General features: G+C 32.5%; 1 protein-coding gene across 5 annotated transcripts in view; it reads right to left on the minus strand.

Moving 5' to 3' along the window:
- The window catches only part of LOC145319405 (uncharacterized), a 55,238-nt gene that overhangs the window by 10,968 nt on the left and 16,272 nt on the right, over window positions 1-27,998 (minus strand). The window contains exons 1-2 of one of the 5 annotated variants that reach the window (XM_080161531.1): window positions 7,074-7,259; window positions 644-981 (exon numbers count right to left, since the gene is read on the minus strand). The exons of 1 other annotated variant lie outside the window; for it this stretch is intronic. In XM_080161531.1, coding sequence (XP_080017657.1) covers window positions 644-981; window positions 7,074-7,093 — 358 coding nt within the window. In that variant the 5' untranslated portion in view covers window positions 7,094-7,259. Of the gene's footprint in view, window positions 1-643; window positions 982-7,073; window positions 7,260-10,993; window positions 11,868-12,039; window positions 12,814-27,153; window positions 27,974-27,998 lie in introns of those variants that run through there. 3 more of the 5 variants (XM_080161527.1, XM_080161528.1, XM_080161529.1) reach the window with 3 other exon arrangements.

Below are 27,998 nucleotides of genomic sequence, written 5' to 3' on the forward strand. Positions count from 1 at the left end.
AATAAATATAATTAATTACTTATGGACATGCTTCTTAAATGCTTTAAAGCAACTTATCTTTAAAATGTAATAAGCTACAAATAAAACTGTTCAGCTGCCATTACAAATAGAAGTGCATTTTAAGAGTTCATAAAAGTCAGATAGCTAAAATGGTATTGAATCAATACTATGATCAATTAATTAATCTGTTTGATTTACGGTATGTTTGTCTGTGTCCAAGTGATTGTTAAGCACTGCAGTAATGATAACAAAGAAAATAAAAGAATTTCAAAGTTTCATCTTTATCTTTAGTACCTCACTGAATGTAAAGAATAATTTCAACCTATCATTTTATCCTAATATGAAAAAGGTAGAAGGATGTATTTTTGTTTGTCCGCTAGATAACATATCCATTTTCAAGGATGGAGTAACAAATACTTCTTGGTAAAATGAAACAATTTTCATTTATCCACTAAAATTTAAGAAGGCTTTTTGGTGTATTTGTTAATTTAGTCTTTAATTAAGAAGAATTAGATAATCATAATGATATAATTGTTTAGAATTAGGAATAATATGTTAAAATTTCAGCAATTTATAAAATTTTGGACATTATTATTAGAAGGACATAAAGGCCAAGAAATATAAATTATTTGTTAGAACCTACCATGGAAAAGAATATCCTGTATCCCTATAGTTTCCTCCTCTTTCTCTTCTGCCGATCCTTCAATGAGCGACCGCTTCTTCCTACCACCGCCGGCAGCGGCCGCGGCTGCGGTTACAGCTGTGTACAAGATATAAAACGCCAAACCAGCCGCAGCTAGTAAAGCAAACAAAGTGCCATCGCTGAATAAACCGCCATAACCACCGCCGCCTCCACCCCCACAACAACAGCTACTGCCGTAGCCGCCACTGCGGTCAAACCAGTCACCGCTGAAGGCGCCTAATAAGTCGCCGTCGGCTTTGCGGTAGGGACGGGAGCGCAGGTAGCGCAGTTCTGCGGCACTGAGAATAACAACACAAAATTCATTCCCCCGCATTTTTTAATTTTAAACTTTTAAAAATTTACTTTAAAAATACAAATAAAAGCATTTCTCGTATTAATTAGAAATCGATGGATTAGAACCGGTTCTCAGCCATACGAAATAAAATATGTCTAGCATCGTATTATATCCAGTTTTCAACGAATATATTTAAAATGTATAATCATAAGATTTAAACCAGTTTTTTTAGTCGTGCCTTATGCATTTGGGGGCTAAAAACTGGTTTTAATCTTAAAATTGTACATTTCATATCCGCGGAAAGCTGTTTATAATACGATGCGAGAAATACCTATTAAAAGATATAGATGAAATACTAAACAAAATATATTTTTCCTAAATAATATTTGTAATTTGTATAAGACATAAAATCATTAAATTTTAAATGACTAATAAAGTTTTGAGGAAAACTTTTTATCTTTTGATTTAAAATTAAACTAAAAGTATTAAAAGTGGGGTAAAAGTGGCAATTTCCCAGTTGAGGAGTGAGATTCTACCCCATCTGAAAAAATAAACCCCCCCCCCCCGCCATCTATCAAAATAAACCCCCCCCCCCCCGGCATCATGAAATTTATACCCCATCGTGTGATTTTGTCCCCATCATGTAATTTGATCCCCATCTTCAGATTTTGTTCCTATCCAAGAGAAACAAAATAATGTCAGAGAAGGGATAAATTATTGAACAGGGGACAAAAATGAAGGATGGGGTCTAAATTTGAAGATGAGGCCAGAATTGGAAGGTGGGGTCTGATTTGATAGATGGGGGCATGATTGGCAGAAGGGGAAATAAAATCTGGGTAAGGGGGGGGGAGAGTCTAGAGGGGTTTGCGAGGTGAGCCTCGCGCGAAAGAATTTATATTAGGGTAGCATATGCTACCATGCTCCACTGTAGTGAAGCTATGCCTTTCACTCTTCTATATTTTCCTACATTTTGAATAAAATTTGAAAATGCCTCTATTTATTTTTTTTATTTCTCTTTTAAGACTTTTTTTATACTAAATCACCAACATATTCTAATACTTTACTTTACCTAATATTTTAAGATAAAAATTTGGCTCCATTGAAGAAAAAAAACAATAGTTTGTTTGAAATAGGAACATCTAGTGGCAGATTATTGAACTACATAATATACATTTTTCTGGATGTCATCAAACATAATTAGTGGTTGAGAAACACAGATGGGGTAGCAAACAATGCTATGATATTAACATTGAAGCAAGGGGTTAAAACTCACACATGGAGGTCAAAAAATTAATATGGGGTAATTTTTTCATGATGGGGTAGCTTCAAGTGCTTATATCTGGAGAACCGTAAGAGATAGAGGCCTAGTTGTTTGACTGTGGTAACTCAGATTTACACAAGGAAGCCATTTATGCACAAGGGGTGTCAAAATTTGATATGGGGCTATTTTTTTCATGATGGGGTGTCAAAATTTCATATGGGGTATTTTTTTTCATGATGGGGTAGGTTCAAGTGCTTATATCTTGTGAACCGTACGAGATAGAGGCCTAGTTGCTTGACTGTGGTAACTCAGATTTACATAAGGAAGCCATTTATGCACATGGGGGACCAAAATTTGATATGGGGTATTTTTTCATGATGGGGGTAGTTACAAGTGCTTATATCTGGAGAACCGTAAGAGATAGAGGCCTAGTTGCTTGACTGTGGTAACTCAGATTTACATAAGGAAGCCATTTATGCACATGGGGGACCAAAATTTGATATGGGGTATTTTTTTCATGATGGGGGTAGTTTCAAGTGCTTATATCTGGAGAACCGTAAGAGATAGAGGCCTAGTTGCTTGACTGTGGTAACTCAGATTTACATAAGGAAGCCATATATGCACATGGGGGACCAAAATTTAATATGGGGTACTTTTTTTCATGATGGGGGTAGTTTCAAGTGCTTATATCTGGAGAACCGTAAGAGATAGAGGCCTAGTTGCTTGACTGTGGTAACTCAGATTTTCATAAGGAAGCCATTTATGCACATGGGGGACTAAAATTTGATATGGGGTATTTTTTTTCATGATAGGGGTAGTTTCAAGTGCTTATATCTGGAGAACTGTGAGAGATAGAGGCCTAGTTGCTTGACTGTGGTAATTCAGATTTACATAAGGAGGCCATTTATGCACATGGGGGACCAAAATTCCATATGGGGTATTTTTTTCATGATGGGGGTAGTTTCAAGTGCATATATCTGGAGAACCGTAAGAGATAGAGGCCTAGTTGCTTGACTGTGGTAACTCAGATTTACATAAGGAAGCCATTTATGCACATGGGGTATCGAAATTTAATAGGGCTACTCAATCTTAAACTAACCTAACTTGATCTAACCTAACCTAACCGAACCAAACCCAACCTAGGTAATTAGGTTAGGTTAGGTAATATTGAGTAGCCCTGCAGGGCTACTCAATCTTAAACTAACCTAACCCAACCAAACTTAACCTAACCTAACCTAACCAAACCTAACCTAACCAATTTTAAACTAACCTAAACCAACTAAACCTAACCTAACCCATTTTAACCTAACCTAACCCATCTTAACCTAACCTAACCCATCTTAACCTAACCTAACCTAACCCATTTTAACCTAACCTAACCTAACTTAACCTAACCTGACCCATTTCAACCTAACCCAACCCCTGCAAGGGGGCCTTTCCCTTTCCCTTAATATTACTTTACCTAACATGACCTGATCTGACCTAACCTAACCTGATTTCACCCCCCAACTGCATCATAAAAAATTGGCCCCTATATTCAATTTTTACCCACCATCAGAGAAAAATGACCCCATATTAATTTATGTATCCCCATGTGCATAAATGGCTTCCTTAATTTAATCTGAGTTACCACAGCCAAGCAACTAGGCCTCTATCTCTTACAGTTCTCCAGATATAAGCACTTGAAACTACCCCCATCAAGAAAAAAATACCCCATATCAAATTTTGGTCCCCCATGTGCATAAATGGCTTCCTTATGTAAATCTGAGTTACCACAGTCAAGCAACTAGGCCTCTATCTCTTATGGTTCTCAAGATATAAGCACTTGAAACTACCCCCATCATGAAAAAAATACCCCATATCAAATTTTGGTCCCCCATGTGCATAAATGGCTTCCTTATGTAAATCTGAGTTATCACAGTCAAGCAACTAGGCCTCTATCTCTTACGGTTCTCCAGATATAAGCACTTGAAACTACCCCCATCATGAAAAAAATACCCCATATCAAATTTTGGTCCCCCATGTGCATAAATGGCTTCCTTGTGTAAATCTGAGTTACCACAGTCAAGCAACTAGGCCTCTATCTCTTACGGTTCTCAAGATATAAGCACTTGGAACTACCCCCATCATGAAAAAAATACCCCATATCAAATTTTGGTCCCCCATATGCATAAATGGCTTCCTTGTGTAAATCTGTGTTACCACAGTCAAGCAACTAGGCCTCTATCTCTTACGATTCTCAAGATATAAGCACTTGAAACTACCCCCATTATGAAAAAAATACCCCATATCAAATTTTGGTCCCCCATGTGCATAAATGGCTTCCATATGTAAATCTGAGTTACCACAGTCAAGCAACTAGGCCTCTATCTCTTACGGTTCTCCAGATATAAGCACTTGAAACTACCCCCATCATGAAAAAAATACCCCATTTGGAATTTTGGTCCCCCATGTGCATAAATGGCTTCCTTGTGTAAATCTGTGTTACCACAGTCAAGCAACTAGGCCTCTATCTCTTACGGTTCTCCAGATATAAGCACTTGTAACCACCCCCATCATGAAAAAAATACCCCATAGCAAATTTTGGTCCCCCATGTGCATAAATGGCTTCCTTATGTAAATCTGAGTTATCACAGTCAAGCAACTAGGCCTCTATCTCTTACGGTTCTCCAGATATAAGCACTTGAAACTACCCCCATCATGAAAAAAATACCCCATATCAAATTTTGGTCCCCCATGTACATAAATGGCTTCCTTGTGTAAATCTGTGTTACCACAGTCAAGCAACTAGGCCTCTATCTCTTACGGTTCTCAAGATATAAGCACTTGGAACTACCCCCATCATGAAAAAAATACCCCATATCAAATTTTGGTCCCCCATGTGCATAAATGGCTTCCTTGTGTAAATCTGAGTTACCACAGTCAAGCAACTAGGCCTCTATCTCTTACGGTTCTCAAGATATAAGCACTTGGAACTACCCCCATCATGAAAAAAATACCCCATATCAAATTTTGGTCCCCCATATGCATAAATGGCTTCCTTGTGTAAATCTGAGTTACCACAGTCAAGCAACTAGGCCTCTATCTCTTACGGTTCTCAAGATATAAGCACTTGAAACTACCCCCATCATGAAAAAAATACCCCATATCAAATTTTGGTCCCCCATGTGCATAAATGGCTTCCTTATGTAAATCTGAGTTACCACAGTCAAGCAACTAGGCCTCTATCTCTTACGGTTCTCCAGATATAAGCACTTGAAACTACCCCCATCATGAAAAAAATACCCCATATCAAATTTTGGTCCCCCATGTGCATAAATGGCTTCCTTGTGTAAATCTGAGTTATCACAGTCAAGCAACTAGGCCTCTATCTCTTACGGTTCTCAAGATATAAGCACTTGGAACTACCCCCATCATGAAAAAAATACCCCATATCAAATTTTGGTCCCCCATATGCATAAATGGCTTCCTTGTGTAAATCTGTGTTACCACAGTCAAGAAACTAGGCCTCTATCTCTTACGATTCTCAAGATATAAGCACGTGAAACTACCCCCATTATGAAAAAAATACCCCATATCAAATTTTGGTCCCCCATGTGCATAAATGGCTTCCATATGTAAATCTGAGTTACCACAGTCAAGCAACTAGGCCTCTATCTCTTACGGTTCTCCAGATATAAGCACTTGAAACTACCCCCATCATGAAAAAAATACCCCATATGGAATTTTGGTCCCCCATGTGCATAAATGGCTTCCTTATGTAAATCTGAGTTACCACAGTCAAGCAACTAGGCCTCTATCTCTTACGGTTCTCCAGATATAGGCACTTAAAACTACCCCCATCATGAAAAAAATACCCCATATCAAATTTTGGTTCCCCATGTGCATAAATGGCTTCCTTATGTAAATCTGAGTTACCACAGTCAAGCAACTAGGCCTCTATCTCTTACGGTTCTCCAGATATAAGCACTTGAAACTACCCCATATGAAATTTTGACACCCCATCATGAAAAAAATACCCCATATCAAATTTTGACACCCCATGTGCATAAATGGCTTCCTTGTGTAAATCTGAGTTACCACAGTCAAGCAACTAGGCCTCTATCTCTTACGGTTCTCCAGATATAAGCACTTGAAGCTACCCCATCATGAAAAAATGACCCCATATTAATTTTTGGACCTCCATTTGTGATTTTTGTTCCCCATATTTTATATACTTACCCCATATGTAATATTTTACCCCTATAACTCATAGTTTATTACCACCAAGCTTTGTTTTATACATTGAAAATTACAGGGACCAAAATTTAAGATGGGGTACAAATCACATGATGCCGGGGGGGGGGGGTTATTTTGACAGATGGCGGGGGGGGGGGTTTATTTTTTCACATGGGGTAGAATCTCACTCCTCAACTGGGATGGTGCCGTAAAAGTAGTAAAAAGGGAAAATAAATTTTGCTGAAACTATGAATATTCTTTCAGAAGAAAATATAACTTTTTCCCATTCATCAAAAACTTGGTTATTAAAATGTTAAACTATGTGACACTCTATTCAAATATTTAAAATGCTGTCACTTTACCCAGCCCCTACATACACAATTTATATTTTTTTAATCTTATTTATTGTTTAAAATAAATGTTACATAAACTTTTTTTGCGAGGGAATTTTATCCTGAGAGTTAAGAGGAGGATAAGGATATTTTTTCCATGCTAGTAATTATATCAAAGTCTTTATTTCTATCTCATGCATTTTGAAGATATATAATGTTTAATGGAACCAACTTATAATAGCAAATAAAAAACTTTATTTGGGGGCAATGAATTTTGCTAAAAACCTGTAATCAGATGTAGACATATTAATTATAATTTGATTTTTGTGAGCTCTTTTATTGTGCAACCTTTGCCTTTAAGTTTGAAGTATAATGATATCACTTATTATTGTTATGTAAAGGCTTGTTATGGTAGATGGTTGTTAGATTAGCTTGAGTTGTTAACTACGAATGTTTAGTTTTAGAACATAACAACCAAGAATCTATGAATTTGACCCTAGGAAAGGGAAAGTGGGATGTTGTATGATGATTGGAAGTTTGGGGGGGGGAGGGGACGAAGGGCGGTTCCATCACAGAGATAAAGGGAAAAGTTAGAGCAATTTACAAAAACAAAAATTATATTAAATAATTTTAAATTAAAAAAGAGATCAATTTATGTTCACCAAACTTCTACTAATATGTGCAACATTCTATTATTAATGATAAAATTATCTAAATTGTAAAAAGATAATATTCTTATTTGAATAATTTTATACTAGCGGTTACGCCCGTGCCTCTAGGTGCACTTGAAAAGTTGAAGTGAAATTTAATTCGCTAACCTACATTTTTATTTTAGATTTAAAAAGAAAAAGTAAAAAAAAATTAGAGGAGAGATTTTTTTAAAATATTTGTTTTTTTAAAAATGAAAAATAAATTTGGGGCTTGGTTGGTAATTTTCTAGGGGAGATTTCCCTTGAGAGGTAGATGGTAACCCCCCCCCCCAAAAAAAAAAAAAATGTTATAAACCTTCCCAGGACCTATGAGAAGGTACCCTGTTAAGGAGAACCATAACAGCTCAGCAGTTAGCGAGCTCCTTGAAAAAAAAAACAGACTTGGCACTTTAAATTGCAAAACCTTTCTTCCTGAGACTAGCCCGTAAAGACGAGAAAATTTTACCGTATTCTGACCTCTCTTCTTATGTATGCTTAAGTTTTACTTTTGGTGCATATTTTTCAAATCAACCAACTAAAAACACCAATTTATACCAATCGGGGATTTGTTAACTAACGCTGGTTTAAGCGATGAAATAGTCAATTTAGATCAAACGATGTTAAGTATCGTATTGTATTTATATGTCCTAATGCAAAATAGTAGAAGTAATACTAAAATTTTACCATTCCAATTAAGAATAGTTATTTCTCGTATCGTATTATAAACGGCTTTCCGCGGATATAGAATGTACAATTATAAGATTAAAACTAGTTTTTTTAGCCCCGTGGTGCCGAAGGCACCGGCTAAAAAAAATAGTTTTAATCTTATGATTGTACATTTCTATATTCGTAGAAAACTGGATATAATACGATGCTAGACATAGTTTTTTCGTATTCATGAGAACTGGTTCCTATCCACCGGATTCAAATGAATACGAGAAATAAAGTTATTTAGAGATTTAAAAAGGAATATACATATTATGTATATATATTGAGAAAGTATATATAGAAAACCAACTTTAATTCTGCATATTTGTTTAAACACCTTTTTTTATAAGTTTACACATGTATCTAGAAGAAAGTTGGGTTATTTTACATTAAAGGACTGTACAACAAAAACAAACTGATAACAAAAAAACGAGAATAATAATGGCCATAAGCAACGCAGCAAACACTTTTTTGTCGAAAACAGGGGAATTAAAGTATTATTTTAAATCAAAAAATCTAGTTCTAGATTTTTTTTATAAAATGTTATACTAAACGCTAGATATTTAGAAGCTTAAGCATTATTTATAAATTAATAATATCAAAAACAACTTTTAATGTAATATTTCCAATTTTTAACAATTTAAGGAGCGCAATCCTTTTGATTTCTACGCTATAGCTAAGATTATAAGCTACGCTTTAGGGAAGAATGGGGGGGGGGGGGTGAAAATTCTGTATTATTATAGGTGGTTAGCAAGAATGGTTATACAAATAGCCTTATAACATAAAGTATGGTCTCATCAGCGCATAGAAATAAACCACGCTCGACACTGCCAGTGTTCTTGCAAATTAGCATAAAAGTAAATTTTAAAAAGGCAATATATACATATAATTTGCTTATTGTTTTCAACTTATTTACAAACTAATTCACAAACATAAGAACTTAATATATATTTATCTATACTTTGATATATTGTTAATCTCAGATAGGAAAAATAAGAATATAACTCTAAATTTTTTAATTGTCTTAATATAATAAGCATTTTTATGACGGTTCCTAGCCAGTTTTTTAAATGAATCTTTTTTGCCCCTTAATGGAAAAGTAAATCCTTATTTTGTATAGTAATTGTTCTTTACAAAACTTGTCTCTATTTACAATTAAACCATTATAATTTGACCATTTACGTGTCTAAATGTACAATTATGGAGAGGAAATGAAGAAATTTTATTTTAAAGTGTTGAAACATTTGGGGAAGGGAGAGGACAATGGCAGATAAATCAATTAATGCCCCCGCCAACCATCCTACATTTTTAGATTAATAAATGTAGAATTTTACATCTACAGCTCAACCAATGTGCTTATTACTTTTCTGCAAACATTACAAGAGCGTAGGAACAATCCGACCACATTAATGGTCATTAAACTTTTACATTTTAGTTCAAAGTGCAATTATTTTTTCATATGTTGATTAATATCTTAGGAAAAAACTTAGCTTAGTAAAAAACTATCTTCCAAACATTTAGTCGCTCATACTCTTAGATTGAATCATATGAGACTTGATAAAAACAAGAATTTCCATTATTAATTTGACGGATTTTTGTGTCTGGTTGACCATCTAAGGTAATAAATCTATGTATGCTACGCAATTTATAGAGTGTGCTATTATCACTTACGCATATTCTTATATCCGCAATGTGTTTCACATGAACAAAATCCCAATAGCCGATATATAACAGTTCTTAAATGAAGAAAATGATGCAAAGACAGTTTGTGCTGTAATAATAATCTGATAATTTGATATTGTGAAAGTGATGATACACCCCTACGCAAGTTATGTAATAGTTGGAAGGGGTTTATAATATTAAAGGATGTGATTTTGTTATTATAGACTTGTTCACATCAAATCCATTCACCCATAACAAAGTGTTTATGCCATATCGTTAAAGAAATCTTTAGAAATATGCTTTATTTGTCTTAAATATACTAATGCTTTTAGTTAAATTGGCGAACGTAATTAAATTATGGAAAGCCTTGCAGGTTTAGGGCGGCAAAGAACATATATAAATTTGTTAATTGCTATTCCAATACATTTCGAAGGTTTGTTAGAATACCCATTTGCGGATTTATGTAATTTTAGATTAAAATTACTGCCCTCTTTGTAATTAGGGTTGGACTTTGGTCTTCATGTGATTACAAACCAGTCAAATACAACAAGAAAAACTATATCAATAAGTGGGGCAGCTAACTTATATAAAATCTAACTTATGTCTACAACAAGTTAATGCTTATAATTATTATATAAAAGCAACAGGATGTCTATTTGTCTATGTATCTTAATCTAGCAAAGGATATCCCTAACCTCTTGAACCAATATGGTTCTCCATGAAGTAGAATAGGTTTATAACTATAACTAGTATGGCTTTCACACCGATTAATATCCGCTGAAACTAGTCCTAAGCAATACTGTAAAATCACGTATAGCATAGTATCATTCAGCTCCTTGGGGCTAACAAAACTAGTTTTAATCTTATAATGTTTTTATTTATTAGCTGTCTATAATACGATGTGCTAATTATTAAATGTTAGACAACATTATCAAAGTTATTATCATTCAAAAGAATTTTTATATCATTAATCTTACATAATAAACACTTATGTATATAATCGTAATATGTATAACTATTTATAGTAAACCAACATTTCATAAGAACATAAATATACGTAAAACAAATATTAATTTCAATCGTATTTGTTCAATAATATTTTCTTAAGAATATTAAACCTTAAAGTTAACTAGTTTATCTCCTTACCTTTCCACATTTGATCAGAAAATATTTCAATAATATTATTAAATCCTGAAGAAATCGGATCCTCGTCTGGAAAATTTCGCCGTTTTCTGCGACCAAGGGTCACCTGTCGGAAAAGAACGGCAAATGCTACGGCCGATCCAATCAAAGTTGCCAAGACAAGGGCAGGATTCAAACCTTCATCGCCACATACAGCGCCATAACCGGAGCTGAGAACGTTAATTGGTGTATAGCCGCCGTAACCGCCGCCACCACCATATCCCCCACCACTGTGACCACCATAGCCACCGCCGCTATGGCCATAGCCGCTGCTGCGGTCATAACCTCCATAACCGCCGCCCCCATAACCATATCCCCCTCCAACGCCGTAGCCAGATATTCCAACCCCGCCTCCTGCTATCCGTCGGTTTGTGGGATTCAGGGCGGCAGATCCATCAGTGTAGTCATAATCAAGGCTGTTGGCCGCTTGATTTAGTCCACCAGCCGCAGTAGGTTCATTACCAGCAGCTGTGGTGTCAACCTGTCCGCCACCCACAGTCCCTTGGCTGCCCTTGTCCGCTGAATTTAACCCTCCAGTCCGTTGAGCAAACGAATTTCCGCCATATTGGCTCTGTCCAGGCGCACTAGCAACATATTTACTAGCCAGAGGGCCGCCATATTGATTTTGACTAGTCATAGCGCCGCCATATTGATTTTGTCCCGCCAAACCGCCGCCATATTGAAATCCTTGTCCATATTGATTCCCCCAATTATTCATCATAAGAGTTCTATAACCATTCATGTTATAATTTGGTGATTGTCTACTCTCAACAGCGAGCATAGTTGAATCATCGCTGTCAGATGAATTTTCAGCCATTTTTGACTTTTGTACTCGGCTCTTTGAAAGTTTCAGAGATGGCTTTAAGAAATATTATACAAAACGTATCGGTTACGATTTAAAAAATACGTATAATGTAAAAAGCATATTTTGTGTTTTAAAGCTATAACCATCACCTAAAGTGTTAGTGTAATTTAACTAAAATGTTAGTAATTAAATATTTAAAACTCACCATTCCAAGCTAAATCTCCTAACCATCCTACAACTCCATCAAACCCAAATGAGCCATCATCATTACCAAAATCTCTCCTTTTCTTCCTTCCCAAGGTGACCTGACGGAAAAGAACAGCAAAAGCTGCAGCTGCCCCAACAAGAGTTCCCAAAACAAGTGCAGGATTCAAACCTTCGTCCCCACAAACTGCTCCATAGCCAGACCCAAGAACATTAACGGGTGTATAACCGCCGCCTCCATAACCACTTCCTCCTCCCCCAAATCTTGCCCCAGCTCCTGAGGCGCCGTTATAACCGCCATACCCGCCGCCATAGCCAGCATTGCCACCATAACCGCCGCCATAGCCTGACACACCAATTCCATGTGAAATTTGCCGGTTTAAAGCATCAGAAGCAGCCATGTAGTCATAATCAGTGCCGCCATTTCCAGCTGCTCCACCTGCTGCACCATTGTTAGCTGCTACAGAATTACCAGAATTTCCGCCTGTCTGACCGCCAGCCGCAACGCCGCCGGAGCGGTGGGCAAAATTGGAATAATTTGGGCGCGAAGCAACATTATAACCATTTCCATATACGTTGTCATAGCCAGCCATCATTGACTGATAACCCATATTATAGTTGGGAACAGCTGCAGACTCTTGTTTGCTGTCCATTGCCATCATTGGGTCGTTGTCGGCCATTTTGTTTCTACTTCTAAGGAGCTGTTGTGGGTGTGTTAGTGTGTTTATGTTTATGAATATTTACAGATCCAGCCACCAGTTTGTGTTGAGATTGTCTAATTTTGTTAGTTATTATCAGAGATGCTTCAATGCTGTACAAATTTGTTGTGAGTAATTTTAGAAAAAAAAAGAAAATTTACAACAAAATTACTTCATAAATTTTTCTTAGTAAAACCTACAGTTAGCATAAAACTTTTCACTAAAGTTTAAAACTACGATTAAAGACTACTAGGTTTGTTGTAAATTTTTTTTTTTTAGAAAATTATAATATCTACAGCTAACTAATTCTAGATACGATTTATTTTTACTTTTTCCAACCAAAAAGTAAAATATTTGTTAATCGTTTAATAGAGCATTACAATTAAAAATTTATATAAACACACTTTATTTAATTATTTGAAATTATTTCCTAATTGATTTCTTCTTTTGGCATTTAATATACTATATTATATATGATTTAAAAAATTATTACCGCTATACTAATAATTTATAAGTAAATTTGTACATAATTGTATATGTATTATTGTATATATAGCATGCAGAGTATTTTTTATTGTTTTCAATTATTCATTTTTAAAAGAAAAATCTACTAAAAATTTATGAATAAATTACCCGTTAAAATAACTTGTTCCAAAGAAGTAAAAGGAAGATCAATTAGAGCCTTTACAACATCAGTAAAACTTTAATATCAAATTTTCAATAATATTTTGCTCAAAGATTTAGAGTTAATTAGATTTTATTTAACTCAATTGACGTATTATTTTTTCTTAATCCTATTCAGTTGGAAGCCCTATAAGTTTTTTCATCAAATTATTTTGATCAAAGCATTTGAAAGATAGAGATAAAAACTTTTTTTTTAAAACAGCGATAGATCACTTGAAGAAAAACTTTTTAACAAGTCAAAAACAACTCAGGGAGGGAGGGGTCATTGGACTTTGAATTTATCTGGTACTCAAAGTTTTACAATCCCGTATTCTCATGTGTTGGCTCGATAACATTGGGTACTTTTATTAAATCTTGGTTGATTGGTTTAAACAAAAAGTCTAATCTTTTTATGCAGAAGTAGTAATGTGTTATCAATTTATCGTCTATTTTCTTGTTCAGAACTACGGTACAGTTTGACTTGCAGAAAAGTTGAAGGCAAAATAGTCTATCTATAGCTGTTTTCTACCTGTTAGAATGGTTAAGAAAACTGAATATAAATTGTTAAATTTTTTTTTAACATTTTGTACAGTTATAATCGTTCATTAGAATAAGAATCCTTAATCAGAGAGCAAATTATATTGAAGAAACCTGGATTGAGAAAAACTACGTTTTCCAGCGCCCACAATTTTTTCATATAAAATATACCACATCACCCCAACGGCCAAGAGAATAATTGAAATAAAACCAATACTAGAATTTTTAAGAAAAAAATGCGCTAGATACAAAAAAAAAATACAAATCCTTTTAAATGATAAAAAAATAAGCATTGAAATTATTGAAAGAGAGAGAGGTTGCGTGTTGTTATTATGTCTCAAAAATAAAGCTAGTAAAAAAGGCGGCACAAATTATACCGTCAAAAAAAATTAACCAATGAGAGGCCAGTATACACTGTAATCGAACAATGGTAAAATTTATAGTGGCCTCTCATTGGTTAGTTTTATTTGACGTCATAAACTGTGCCGCCACTTTTACTAGCTTCCTCAAAAATTTATCAAATTTGTATTGTGTATTTAAAGCAAATTATCTATAAACTACTAATTTATGTATTTTGTTTAAAATACATGCAAAAAAGTTTTCTAATTGTTTTATTTAAGCAATCTAAAAGTGTAAAAAATATGGCATTTTTTCCAAAACCTAAATCCGTCTTTGCATTCGAAAAACTCATTGATAAAAGTATGTTTATAGCCATAGCCATCCTCACTTCCCTTTACATCTGACACCTCTGGACCCTTTTCTACTTTACTGCAAGGAGATTCGAGAATTTCATTAAATGTCATCATTCATTACAAAAAATCATTGTAGTTTTATAAAGTAATTATTTATCAGGATATTTGCCTGTCTTTATTTATTTATATTTTAAGATCTTGATAACCGCTATATCGATATGGCTCTTCTTTACAGTGAAGCTTTATATATGTCTAGAAAAGGTTTTTGACTATTTTCGTGGAGGGTACCTCAACCCTCTCAAGATAAATCGTCACTGAAAAAAAAATCCCCCCTCTCAAAATTTTTTCTTTCAAAAATTTTAGAACTAAAATGTAAAGTGGAGGACATATCACACCCTCCCCCTCTTTCCCTCAAGTACCCCTAGAGGCCTCTAGTATCGTATATAATAAGAGATATAAGTTTTCCGGAATTTTAATGTAGGGAGTAGATTTGAAATCTGCATCAAATTTTAAGGATTTTTTATAAAATTCGTTTTTTGTAAAATTCTTTATCTAAAAGCGGAAATACATTTTAAGTTAATTAATTTTGACCAATAGGATAGGTGGATTTTAAACTACCTGCGCTCTAATTGGTTGAATGATGTACGACATCCAATCAGAGCGCAGATTTTTTAAATCCACCAATCACGGATGTCAAAATTAATTAACTTAATTTGTATTTCCGCTTTTAGATAAAGAATTATACAAAAAACGAATTTTATAAAAAAAATCCTTAAAATTTGATGCAGATTTCAAATCTACTCCCTACATTACAATTCCGGAAAACTTATATCTCTTAGTATATAAGAGTAATAAATAAAGATTATTTTAGAAAAAAAAATGTTATAGAAATTTCTGAACTGCTTGAAAATCTTTCAAAATTTCGTGAAAAAATTCACAAATGACGACATTTAACCAAATCTCATCCCTGGAACCACTAGTTTGCATATCATCATAGTAATATTGGTCATAGTTGTAATCGTAGGAATAAGGAATATAGTTTCTATAATCTGTCATACTTTCAAATCATCTAAAATTATTTCAGAAATCTTTCTTTTTTCTAATTTAAAGCTATCTATGTGTAATGTGTAAATACAAAAAAAATACATGTAAACTACAAAAATGGAGAACAATTTTCTAAAATTAATTAGAATTTTATCTCTCTCTTGAAAGGAACATAAACTTTTTATAAATATTTCAATAGTGCAATTATTTTTTAATTTGTATGTGATAAATTCTATAATTTTTTTTAAAAAATTGTTTTTAGCATGCATTTAAAATTAGGTAATAAGATTAAATATTAGTTGTTAAATTAAAATAATAATTACATCAAATACAAAATATAGATAATAAGTATTGAAAATATTAGATTTAAATATTTATGAATTAGTTATAACTAGTTTTTAAAAAGTGATTGATATATAGGGTCACCAAATTTTTATATAATTTTATTGTATGGTTTCTTCATATAATTATACTGTATGGTTTAACAATAATTGATTTACCCTTAAAAGCAATGATCTGAAAATCTTCAATTGTGTCCCAAAGATCAAAGGTATAATCCTCAATATCTCTCCTCCTACGCTTTCCTGTAATCTTTTGGAACAGGATGAGTCCGAGAACAGCTGCACTCCAGGACAAAGGATTTAAACATCAAAGTTACAAAGAAGTGTAAACGATAAGTTTGATGTATTTGTATAATTGTCTATTTGTTTATGTATCTAACTACAATTTCTTTTGAAATTCCACCCATAAAGAATTCGACCAAATAATTGCATATAGCCTCTGTAAGTGGCTTAACCCTTTTAGGAGTCTTACCTAACCTAACCACAATAAAAATTAAGGAACCCAACTTAAACTTAACTAAAGTATATCTATTGATCATTGTGTTAAATGGGCAGAATTCAGTGTAATATTTTTAACGTATATGTATAAATTTTAAAAGAAGGGTAAAATTTTGTATTTTCATACATGTATGGAATGTATTTATGGTCATGCGTAGATTTTGCATTTGTGTAGATTTTCTGAATAGTAGTATTTCTGAAAAGGTCTAATCATAATCTATTCATAACAGTTCTAATAATATGCTATGCAAACCGATCATAATTTTAAAGAAATTTTATTGTATTAAATACAACTTTTTTCTCATTTTAAGAGTAAATGTATTTTTAAAGGTAAAAACAGATATTTTAAAAATAATTTAAGATTTTTTTAAAATTTAATTTTTGCAAATATTTTTTTTGATAGTGTCTTGGGAGTACTATAAACAATTATAGATCATTAAAGGATAACATAATCAACCTTTAAATTACAAGAAAACTTTGTTTGTAAACATTTAAATTATTTTAGTGGAAACAATTTATTTTTTATTTACTTATCCCTGTATCCCTGAGTAAGGATGAAATTACAAGAAACAGGTGCAGACTGCAGTTTTCAATAATTTATACCATCAGGTTAAAAATTAAAGTCATACCTTTCATGCAAACTCAGCACTTTTAATTATAGTGCTTTAGAATTAGTTTTTTTAGTAGAGTGTTTTTTGATTAGGTTTAAAAAAAGATTTAAAAAGTAAAAACAATTTGGGATATTTTCCCTCACATGGACCAAAAATGTTTCTGGTACTTTCAATAGGGCATTTACCCTGCAGGACCCTATGCGTTATTTTGTGTTCACATTTAATGCTATTAACTTTTAAAACTTGTTTGTTAGTTATCCTTGACAGAAAAATTTTGGACAATAAAACACTTCCTGTATGAAAATTAGAGTTGGGGAGTTAATGTAATTAGGAAAAGCAGATGAATTTCAAATAACCATATATATTACCATAATTTCACAGCGTAAACAAGCTAAAGATAATTTTCTTCTTATACCTTTTTAAAAAATTATTATTTTATGAAAATCATATCGAAATATAATTTAATTAAAGTTTTAGCTAAGATTTTCTAAATCTACGGATCTACTTTTCTATGAAAATATCTAAAAAAAGCAGTGGCGTGCACAGTGCTTCACCAGGAGTTGGTGCAACCGTTAGCGATTGAAAAAAGTGAAAGACAGGCCTTCCCAATATTAGTTTTAAGGAGGGCGTTGACACCCTTCTACACAATCCTAAAACATGCCACTGATATCGCGTATTTTCCACATTTTTACGACAAATTAAAATAAAATTTATGTTCAGATCCTTAACTTTACGAGGGGGAGGAGTAATGTAATTAATAATGAGGAGAATACCAATACAAGATGTTATGTTAAGTTGGCAGCGCAGCTACATTATAAAAATGATCTTCAAACAACAAAAATAGGAGAAATTTTGATTTTAAAACTTTTACAACCAAAAAAAAATTACTGCCTCTTGAGCCATATTTTAGTACATAAATTATCTTAAAAATTGTGTATTATTTATGTGATTTAACATCTCATCACACAAATTATTATTCACGTCCATGAATCAGGAATGTCCTTGTTAATTTGTCTCATTTTATTCTGCACGTCTATTGACATTTTTGAAAGCGAAGCTTTTCTATAATTAGGGTCGGTCCGTCCTTAACGGATAGCTTTTTTGGGGTATAGTCCTTTCCACGACATCCCTCCATAAGGAGCGATTCTTCGTATTTTTCACAGTAGCTTTTCTCCTATTTCTAGCCCCTGCGGGGCCAATTACTTAACCCTGTGGGGCAATCACCTAACACAATATAACCTAACCTAACCTAAAATAACCTATAAAAAGCCATTTTAAGAATACGAAGAATCGCTCCTTATGGAGGGATGTCGTGGAAAGGACTATACCCTTTTTTTGTTAATTTAAACATGTTATAATTTCTTAACAGATATCAAACTTTGTATGATTTTTTCTATAACAATTAGGTATGATTTAGGAAACGTAGCATTTCTATAATCGTTAACAGAAAGTCAGTACGTCCATTTTAACATGCTATTTTTTTTAATTTTGACAGCAAATTTTACTATATGATATAATTACATATACTGATTTTTACCCATAACAACAAGGTACAATGATATAAGCAATTCATCTCTATAATCAAGTCCTAAGAATGTAAACATGGCCTTACACATTATCCTGTATTTAAGCATTTTTTGCCAAAAATATACTTACAATTTTATTTAGACATATACATACATTTATATTAAATTTATTTAGTTTTGATACTCTACAAGTGTTAATGTTTGTTTGTCCTATTGTTTCAGAGCCTCACTTTTATGGATGTTGTAATCCTTGTTAGAATATAAACTTGAGATAATTAAACAAGTTGAGTTTCTAATTAAACAAGGATAACAACATTCATAAAAGCATAGCTCAATAAATCAAACGAATACACACACATAAACACATGTAGAGTAATTGGACATTAAATGTCAAGTTCGGACAAAAATTAATTAATTAAAGGGTAATTATTATGGATATACCAATTTTTAAAGACTTGCTTGTAAATATGCTTCGCTTAGAACATTAAAAAAACGACGGGACGGGACATTGTGCTGTTTTTAAATTAGTCTCCAATATAATAATGTTTTATTCAGTTTTGGAGACTTCTATTGAATTTGATTGGTTGGTGCATTAAATTAAATGTCCGAATGTTTCAACCACAAATTGTGATCTACAGAAGGGGTAATTTTGTGTTTAATTATTGCATTTTTATAAAAATTTATATTTCATTGTCTTATCCCTTTAGATCCCTGACAAAAAAGTAGGAGTTACATTATAAATGGCGGGACAAAACAACCCATACAGATTATATTTTTGGGGCGAAGCTACTTTAAAAATAAGATTTTAAAGTACAGTAATCAATGATATGTATTAATACCCTTGTAAATAAATGTTATCCTATGCAAATATGGACGATAGATTGACGTACATTCCAGATGATGATTAAACAAGGATGACAACATCCATTAAAGCGAAGCTCTAAAATGGTACGACAAACGAACATTAAAACAAGTGTCATGATAATTTAATATAGGAATATGGGAATCATCATGAAAAGTTTGAAATTGATTGGACAATTCACACCTGTTTAAATTAACGAAAAGGGCTAACTAATTAAAGGGCGTTTTATTTTGACATACTTTTCAAAAAGCAAATCTTTTCTATAATTAGTGTCGGTCCGTTCCTAACGGATAGCTTTTTTCGTTAATTTAGGCATGTTAGAATTTTCCTATCGATTTCAAACTTTGCATGGTGATTCCTGTAGTAGTTAGGTACGATTTAGAAAGCGTAGCAACTCTATAATCATTACAAGAACGTCCGTACGTCCATTATAAACATATTTAATTTTTACTTTTTTACCAAAAAATTTTTATGTGATGTAATTATTGGATTGATCTGAATTTTGGTATATTGATTCCTTGGAACAGCAAAGTACATTATTATAAGCGAAGCAACTCTACAATCAAGTCATAAAAATGTAAGTATGTACATAGACATTATTATGTATTTTTCAACAAAATTTACTTAGAATTTTGCTTCTACTCTTATACATTTATATTCTGATTATTCAGTTCTGACATCATACAAGTGATGATGTCCGTTTGTCCTACTGTTTCAGTGCTTCGCTTTTATGGATGTTGCCATCCCTGTTTTTAAAGTCTTGTTAATAAATATGCTTCGCTTATAACATTATAAAAACAAAGTGGGGGGATATTGTGCTGTTTTTAAACAAGTCCCAAAAGTTTTACAAAAACAACCCAGGAAAACCATCCTTTTCTGTCCAAACACCCAGGGTATCAGGTTAAGTAACACCCATCAGACAACTAACTCTTTGATTACACGACCTTTGTCTCCGAAGTCCTAACAGTGCATGGTATGAGTTGCTCCTGTTTTGAGCCAAGGCATTCCCCCTACTCTATCTATTTATGTCGCGCACCTAACATAGTACAAGTAGGAACAACTTTTGATGTCTTTAGTTATGACGCAGTGTTAAACCTATCACCTCCCGACGACGAGCGGATGCGCTATGTTTTGAGCAACGGTCGTGAGTTAAATTGAAAACTACTAGCAGAGAAAAACCTTTCCTATTTACCGACGGAATGATCGACGATCAAATTATTGAGTAGCTTCACTCAAAGAGAGAGAGTGGAGGGGACTATGGGCTATTTATTACACTAGTCTAAAAACCAAAAGTTTTATAATAATGTTTTCTTATTCGTTGGCTTAACATCTTTGGGAACTTTTAATAACTTTTGGTAACTTTGTTAAGTTGAGTGCCCAAACGTTTTAACCACTAATTATAACCTACAAGAGGGTTAATTTTTGGGTATTTATATTAGGGATGTACATTAATTTATTGGCAATTTTCTTATTCCTTTAAATCCCTGAGCTTTCTTAGACAGGTGAGAATTGTTTCTTATGGTGTTTTATTCTTACAACAAAATAATTTTTTTTGGAATTAAAAGAAACAAAGTATATAGTTCTATGAGAACTTGTGAGCAGTTATAGAAAAATTAAAAAATAGAAAGACAGCACAAAATGATTAGGTATATGCATTAAAATTCAGCAATAAGACTTATAACATATCGGTAAGAAATTACTAAATTTGTAAAACAATAATACATGGATATTTGCTGTAGTGTTTATTTGTCGCTGTGTATGAAATCCATATCAAGTTACTACTATTATTGGACATTTAGTGTGAATTCGAAACAGTCCAGAAAAACATTACTGGATATTATAGACTTAGAGTTGACTAGTTTAGCCAAAGTCTTTTATACTTTATATATAAGAAACAAAACATTGAAAATAATAACATTTCATTTTGGTATTTCCTAAATTCATTGAAGGCCCTTTAATATTTTGACTAAAAGATTAGAAGCAATCTTTTCTAAGCAAGATTATTGAGTATTTTAAGATAATTTTATCTCTTCTTTACACAATTTTATTTATGATCATTTGCCAATAAAAAAAAAATGGAAATTGTATAAACACCATGTAACATCATATTACTTCCGTTCACCAATGTCGATTAGGAAGGGTGTTTACATGGGGCGTAGAAGGGGATTTGAGACCACCTTTTTTAGAATTCAGGATTGGTTTAACCTCCAGAATACAACCAAATTGAATCTTCAAAATTTTAAATAACATTGACAAGAAAGGTATTTTTTAAAGGTTTAACCGTTTTGACACTTAAAGGAGAGAGTATATTCGATAAAAAATATCCTGAATTGGAGAGAACACCGAAAAAAAAGTAATTTTTGCCATTTTTTTTCTATTTAGCTTAGATCTGAACTTCCTGATATCATTTTAGAATTTTTTTGTTAATAAGTGATCATATTAAATAGCCCCACTTTTATTTGATTTTGAATATTCCCCTGTCCCCACGCAGTCTATACGTTTTTTCTACATTTATGTCCATTCAGAAAATCTATTTCAGAAAACCTATAGTCAATCGTATTTATGTCTAAGATGTGTATATGTAATATGTCTAGTCTATATATTAAAAGGAATCAAATACGAGTAAGATATATCTTTTAAAATTAAAGGTGTACCTACTTATTCTCATGTAATTTGTAAATATGTTTCAATTTGTACATAACTACATAACTTTGTTGGTATCATTAAAAATATTCAATGATTTTGTGAAAATTGTCTAAAGAAAGTGAAAATGGGCACAGCGTAATCAATGTTTCTTAAACTGACAGTGTATTAAAACTATTCTTTTTTAATATCCGAAGACATATAAGATTCTATTGACACATTTTTTAAAATGTAAGAATAAAATAATTGTTTTCCTCATTATGTAGCATGCTTTTATAACTTTTATTTGTTAAATATAATATTTTCATGTCAAATGCTATGCTCAAATCAAATTCTATTCTTAAAAAAAATTTGAATATAAAATAATTCAATGCTCGAGCTTTTATAGATTATAAGATGAAAAATGGCTTTTTGTCAGATATTTTCCTAAAGGTATTATGTAAAAATATATATGTTTGTGTAATTTTATTTTAATAAACTAATAGCTTCGCCCCTATCCTCAAGGGACTCCAATTATAAGGGGAAAGGATGGGATAAAAATAGTCTAAACCACAACATGAATTAAAATAAAATGAATAGCCTAAGACCATCTTAGGATCAATGTAAAGATTCCCTAAAATGGTGAACTCAATCAGTTCAGTAGTTATCAATATCTAAAGCAACAGACTAAAAAAACTTACTACTACTTAAAATAACTATTTTAAGATACCCACTTATTGATAGATTGGATCCTAACTTTTTCATTTACACTAACCAAAATATTTATTTTTTAAATGTGTGAAAATTTACCTCATTTTCAATGTTAGAAGTCAAGCTTTAAATAAAATGTCAAGCTTTAAATTAAATCATCATAAAAAGAACTAACTTTTTGAAAGGTTTTGTGATTTTAACCTTAAAATCATGTTTATATATGTTTATGAGTAAAGGGGGATAAGTCATCCAAAGAAATTAAATACGATAAATATAAATGAAATGACTAAAATGGTGCTTTCCTTCAAAGTACCTAGCGAGCAAAATATATTGAAAACAAAGGGGAGGATTTACTGGTTTGTTACTATAGGTCAGGTTAGGTTTTATAGGGTACTGGATAGCCTTGCTGGGTTTGGCCCCGTGTAGGAATTAAAACTACAACTGACCCCTTGTTTTCCAGTTTGTGAGTCGGTTTTAGTGCTCGATTAGCACTTTGAGGGAAAGCACCAATATTGATTTTCTAAAGATGCAATATCCTTGTTATAAAGAGTGTAATTTAGTGTATGTAAATAATTACCATGTAAAGCTATAGTTTGAATATTATCAAGGAGATCCCAGGGATCAAAATGTTCTTCCTCTACACTTCGCCTCCTTCGCCTCTTACCAGTTAACTTTTGGTACAGAATAAAACCCATCACCCCTGCGGTGGTTATTTACAATGTTTGGACACTTTAAATGTTTTTGTTTTTATGTAAAGAAAAAATATGTAAAGGTTTGTTCAATATCATGTTCTAAATACTGTTTCATATGTTTCAGCTTTTTTTGAGGACGTCCAAGCTTTTTATTTTGTTTCGAGGGGGGAGGGGGGAATAAGGGGTATTGTGAAGCTTTGGCGGCGATGAGGGGGGGAAAGGTAATTTCAGACTTTGGGGGAGGGGTTGTTAAACAACTATTGTTCTATTGAAAATATTATAAAAAAAGCTTAGAAGTTGTTTAAAATTGGAATAATCTCGCAATTTCTGACTCTTTGAGTTTTTTGCATTTTCCGATTTTGAATTACTTTTCAGAATATTTTCAATCTCTGTTTATATGCTGACTTAAACTTTAATATATTTTTAAAATGTATGTATGTGTGTAAAAAAAATCAACTTTTTCATGTGTAAATAAATCCCTATTCCCAGTAGAGTAATGAGTAGCAGGGCAAGGGGAATGCCCGGACAATCACTATACCCACTCGCGTAGCTACCATAACTTGATCTGTCTTGGGCCTGAGGGTGGAAGAAATAGAACCAACCTTACTTAACTTTCAATGATAGTTAATATGAAGGAAAAATAGACTTTTGAAAATATTATTAAAAACCTTTATAATTGAAATTTTGATGTAAAACAAGAAGAACAAAGTGCTATAGTGGGATGAAAGTTAGGAAGGGTGAGCCTCTTTCCTGTGAACCATAGCCGTAGCCAGAGCTAGAACCTGTACTTCCATACCCACTAGATGGATAACTAGATCATTTTTTACAATTATATTTTTTAGAAAGAAGTTGTATCAACTTTTTTGCTTTTTATTTAAGATAGCTAGCCGGTTCTTTCAGTAAGTAGTAGATGTAAAATTTTTCATAGAATTCAGATATGCATTCGTTTTTTTTGTAGACCTCTTATTTTTTAAGTAATTTAAGTTTTTTAAAAAAAAATAATTAATTCGGTTTTAAGGTACTAAAACGCAACAAAATAAAAGAAGAAAATAGCCAGTATGAACAAAAATAGTAAGATCTTTAATTTGACACCTTACTTTTAAAATTCTGTTGAGTAATTGTTGAAAAAATCTATTTTTTTAACCTCGGTTTAATCAAAACATTAAACCTAAATATTTTATCATACAGACATAAAAAATATGGGTTCATATATACCATTAAATTGAGAAAAATAATATGAATCCATTCTAAGCGAAATTGAAAAAGTTAAAAAAATTGTAATAAAAAAAAGAAAAAAAAAAAAGTTTATTTTAAGAATTGTAACTACTAAACTAGCCAATCACAAATCGCAAAAATTGACGAATCGGGAAGCTTAATCTATAAAATTAACCTATAGAATTGCCAGAAAAAAAGGAGAACGTTCATACAATATATACAATAGATACTACAATAAATATAGTGATATTAAAGAACATGTAAAGAATGAAAAATTATGAACAAATATGCATCAGTCTGTTTATAAACTTCAAAACAATGCAGTTAAAAATACATTATTGTTTCTTGTGTTTAAAAAATATCTGCTACATTGCATTGTCTTTTGTTTAGGTTTTGTTAAGGTTTGGTTCAAGCTAACCCTTTAAAGCCGAAAATTATGATTCTTAAAATAAACTTATTTTTTTTATAATAGTTTTATAAAACTTTTTCAATTTTGCTTAGAATAGATTCGTAATATTTTTCTGATTCTAAAGGTATATATGAACCCATGTTTTTTATGTCTGTTTGAGAAAATATTTAGGTCTAAAGTTTTTATTAAACCGAGGTTAAAAAAATAGATTTTTTCAATAATTACTCAACAGAATTTTAAAAGTAAGGTGTCAAATTAAAGATCTTACTATTTTTGTTCATACTGGCCATTTTCTTCTTTTATTTTGTTGCGTTTTAGTACCTTAAAACCGACTTAATTATTTTTTTAAAAAACTTAAATTACTTAAAAAATAAGAGGTCTACAAAAAAACCGATTGCATATCTGAATTCTATGAAAAATTTTACATCTACTACTTACTGAAAGAACCGGCTAGCTATCTTAAATAAAAAGCAAAAAAGTTGATACAACTTCTTTAACAAAAACATTAGAAATCAGTTAAAATTAAGAACCATAAATTATTTTTGGGGGAAGAAAAACTAAAATCAAGCCTTATATTAAATTAAATATAAAGGCAAAGGCATATGACTTAACATTAAAAGATTATTCATCGATTTTGATATAGCAAAATATAATTTATTCCTAGCATATGAATTAGAACCCGCGCCCGCAAACCCTAGCGAGTCTAATAGGCCTTTTCTGCGGCTAAATCCGCCTTGCGAATACACACCATATCTATATGCCATCAGGAATTATTACACTTCAGTTTTTTATTAAGACACCCAATAATTCAAGTTTCATTGAAATAAAAACTTAATGTACCACAAAAAATGAAAAAATAATAACATTGGATGTAAGTATCATTCATAAGTAAGATGGGGAAATAATGATCAAAATAAGCATGCAGATTATCTAATGCAACTAAATAAGTAACTTTAAAACGAAATATACAATATTTAGTTAAAAAATCTTCAATTATGGTATATATTTTCTGCAAGCCATGGCACTTTTCTTGTGATCAATACAGAACTAGCTACCAGAAACAGAAACTAGCATTATTTTAGAAAAGCATTGTGAAATTTAGTTGATAGATTTTCATAAACAAGAAAAAAATCAAATAGATATTGTAAAATGCAACTTAACAACTTTATTAAAAAATTTAGAATCTGAAAGTTGTATAAAATCTGAAATGTAATAAGTTCCTGGATCCAGCTGCGGCTGAATTACCATAATATCCATTCCCATAATTATTCATCTTCAACTAGCCTAACAATTATTTTCAGAGATCTTTCTTATATTTTGTTTACATTTAATTACTTAAAGAATTTTCTATTTTTTGTTAATCTATGATAGAGGTGTTCGTGTTTTTGTTTAAATGTTTTATATTATTGGAATTACTTTCCTTGCAAAATATATGTTTTTAAGCAGTGGCGTGGTGAGGGGTAGAGGGATGAGTCAACACTCCCCTCAAAATTAAAATTGGAAATTTCTGCCCTCCAATGGTTTTACAACCCCCCCCCCCCCCCTCCCTCCGAGAAATTTTAGATAATAACCACATTAAGTCATTTTTATAGCTTTAGGTAATTATATGCACACACTAAAAAAACAATATGTAAAACATGCAAAATTTGATGTAAAATACATGCAATAAAGAAGTTTTAAAAATAATATTATAAAAATGTTGTTTAAGCAATTTTGGATTTAGATAGAAAGATAGAGAGAGTTTACACCGTGAGAAATGATCAAGCAAAATAATTTTAGAAACTTTTGTGTTTAATTTGATGTGATTATGATTTTAAAAGAATATTTTCTCATACAAAATATCATTTTCTTAAACGATTTCATTGACAATCAATTGAAATTTATCATTTAAGTCAAACTTATTTAGATATTGTATTTTTGTACATACCTGTATAATTTTCAATAGATTAAGATAATTATGTACATAAAATGTAAACTAGCCATAGGTACACTACCTAACAGAAAACGGGTACAAAGCTCATGAATTCTGTGCCCCCAAAATGCCTCATTATTCTGACTTCTTCTTCGCCGGCGCCTTTTCCCCTTTGCAACAATAGCTTGGTAGATGGCGTAGACTGCGACTGTAGATGCGACAATAAGACCGGCCAACAGGATGTCAGGGCATATATTTACATCCGGTAGGCCACCACCAAAACCAGAAAGTCTGAGCTTGGGTGCTAGGCGGAACATCAAATCGCTAAATCCCAGGTTGCCAAACATTGTGTTAAATCCAAGGCTGGGAAACTTGACATCAGGCACCCGAATCTTATATCCCTGGCCAAAGTTAAGTTTAACATTTCCATATGGCCTGTGGCCTCCACCATAACCCCCATAGCTGCCATGATCCCCATACCCCGAGTGACCTCCTCCATAGCCGGAGTGACCACTACCATAACTAGAGTGGCCACTGCCGTAACCAGAGTGACCACCGCCATAACTAGAGTGGTCACTGCCATAGCTAGAATGGCCACCACCGTAACCGCTGTGACCAGACCCGGAATGGCCATAACTGCTAAAATCATTTCTATTTATAGATTCTTCATTTATCATAGCATCCTCAGGAGCAGAAATTTCACTGCTGTTTGTTGTGGTGATGGTGTTTGATATTAATGAGTCTGTCATTGCCAGATCTGACAAGGTAATATTTTTGGCCATTGTTGGGGGACTAGATTGTAAATTAACCATATGGCATTAAATGTTTATTTAGCATGTAAATTCGCCCACATCAATTGTCATGAAGTCGCATTTGTCTCTTTGTAGCAAAGTCATGGCTATCTGAGGTGAAAAAGAACTTTCACTG

The sequence above is a fragment of the Acartia tonsa genome, chromosome 5 (genome assembly GCF_053477335.1).
Source record: "Acartia tonsa isolate MP-2025a chromosome 5, ASM5347733v1, whole genome shotgun sequence".
Taxonomy (NCBI): Eukaryota; Metazoa; Arthropoda; class Copepoda; order Calanoida; family Acartiidae; genus Acartia; species Acartia tonsa.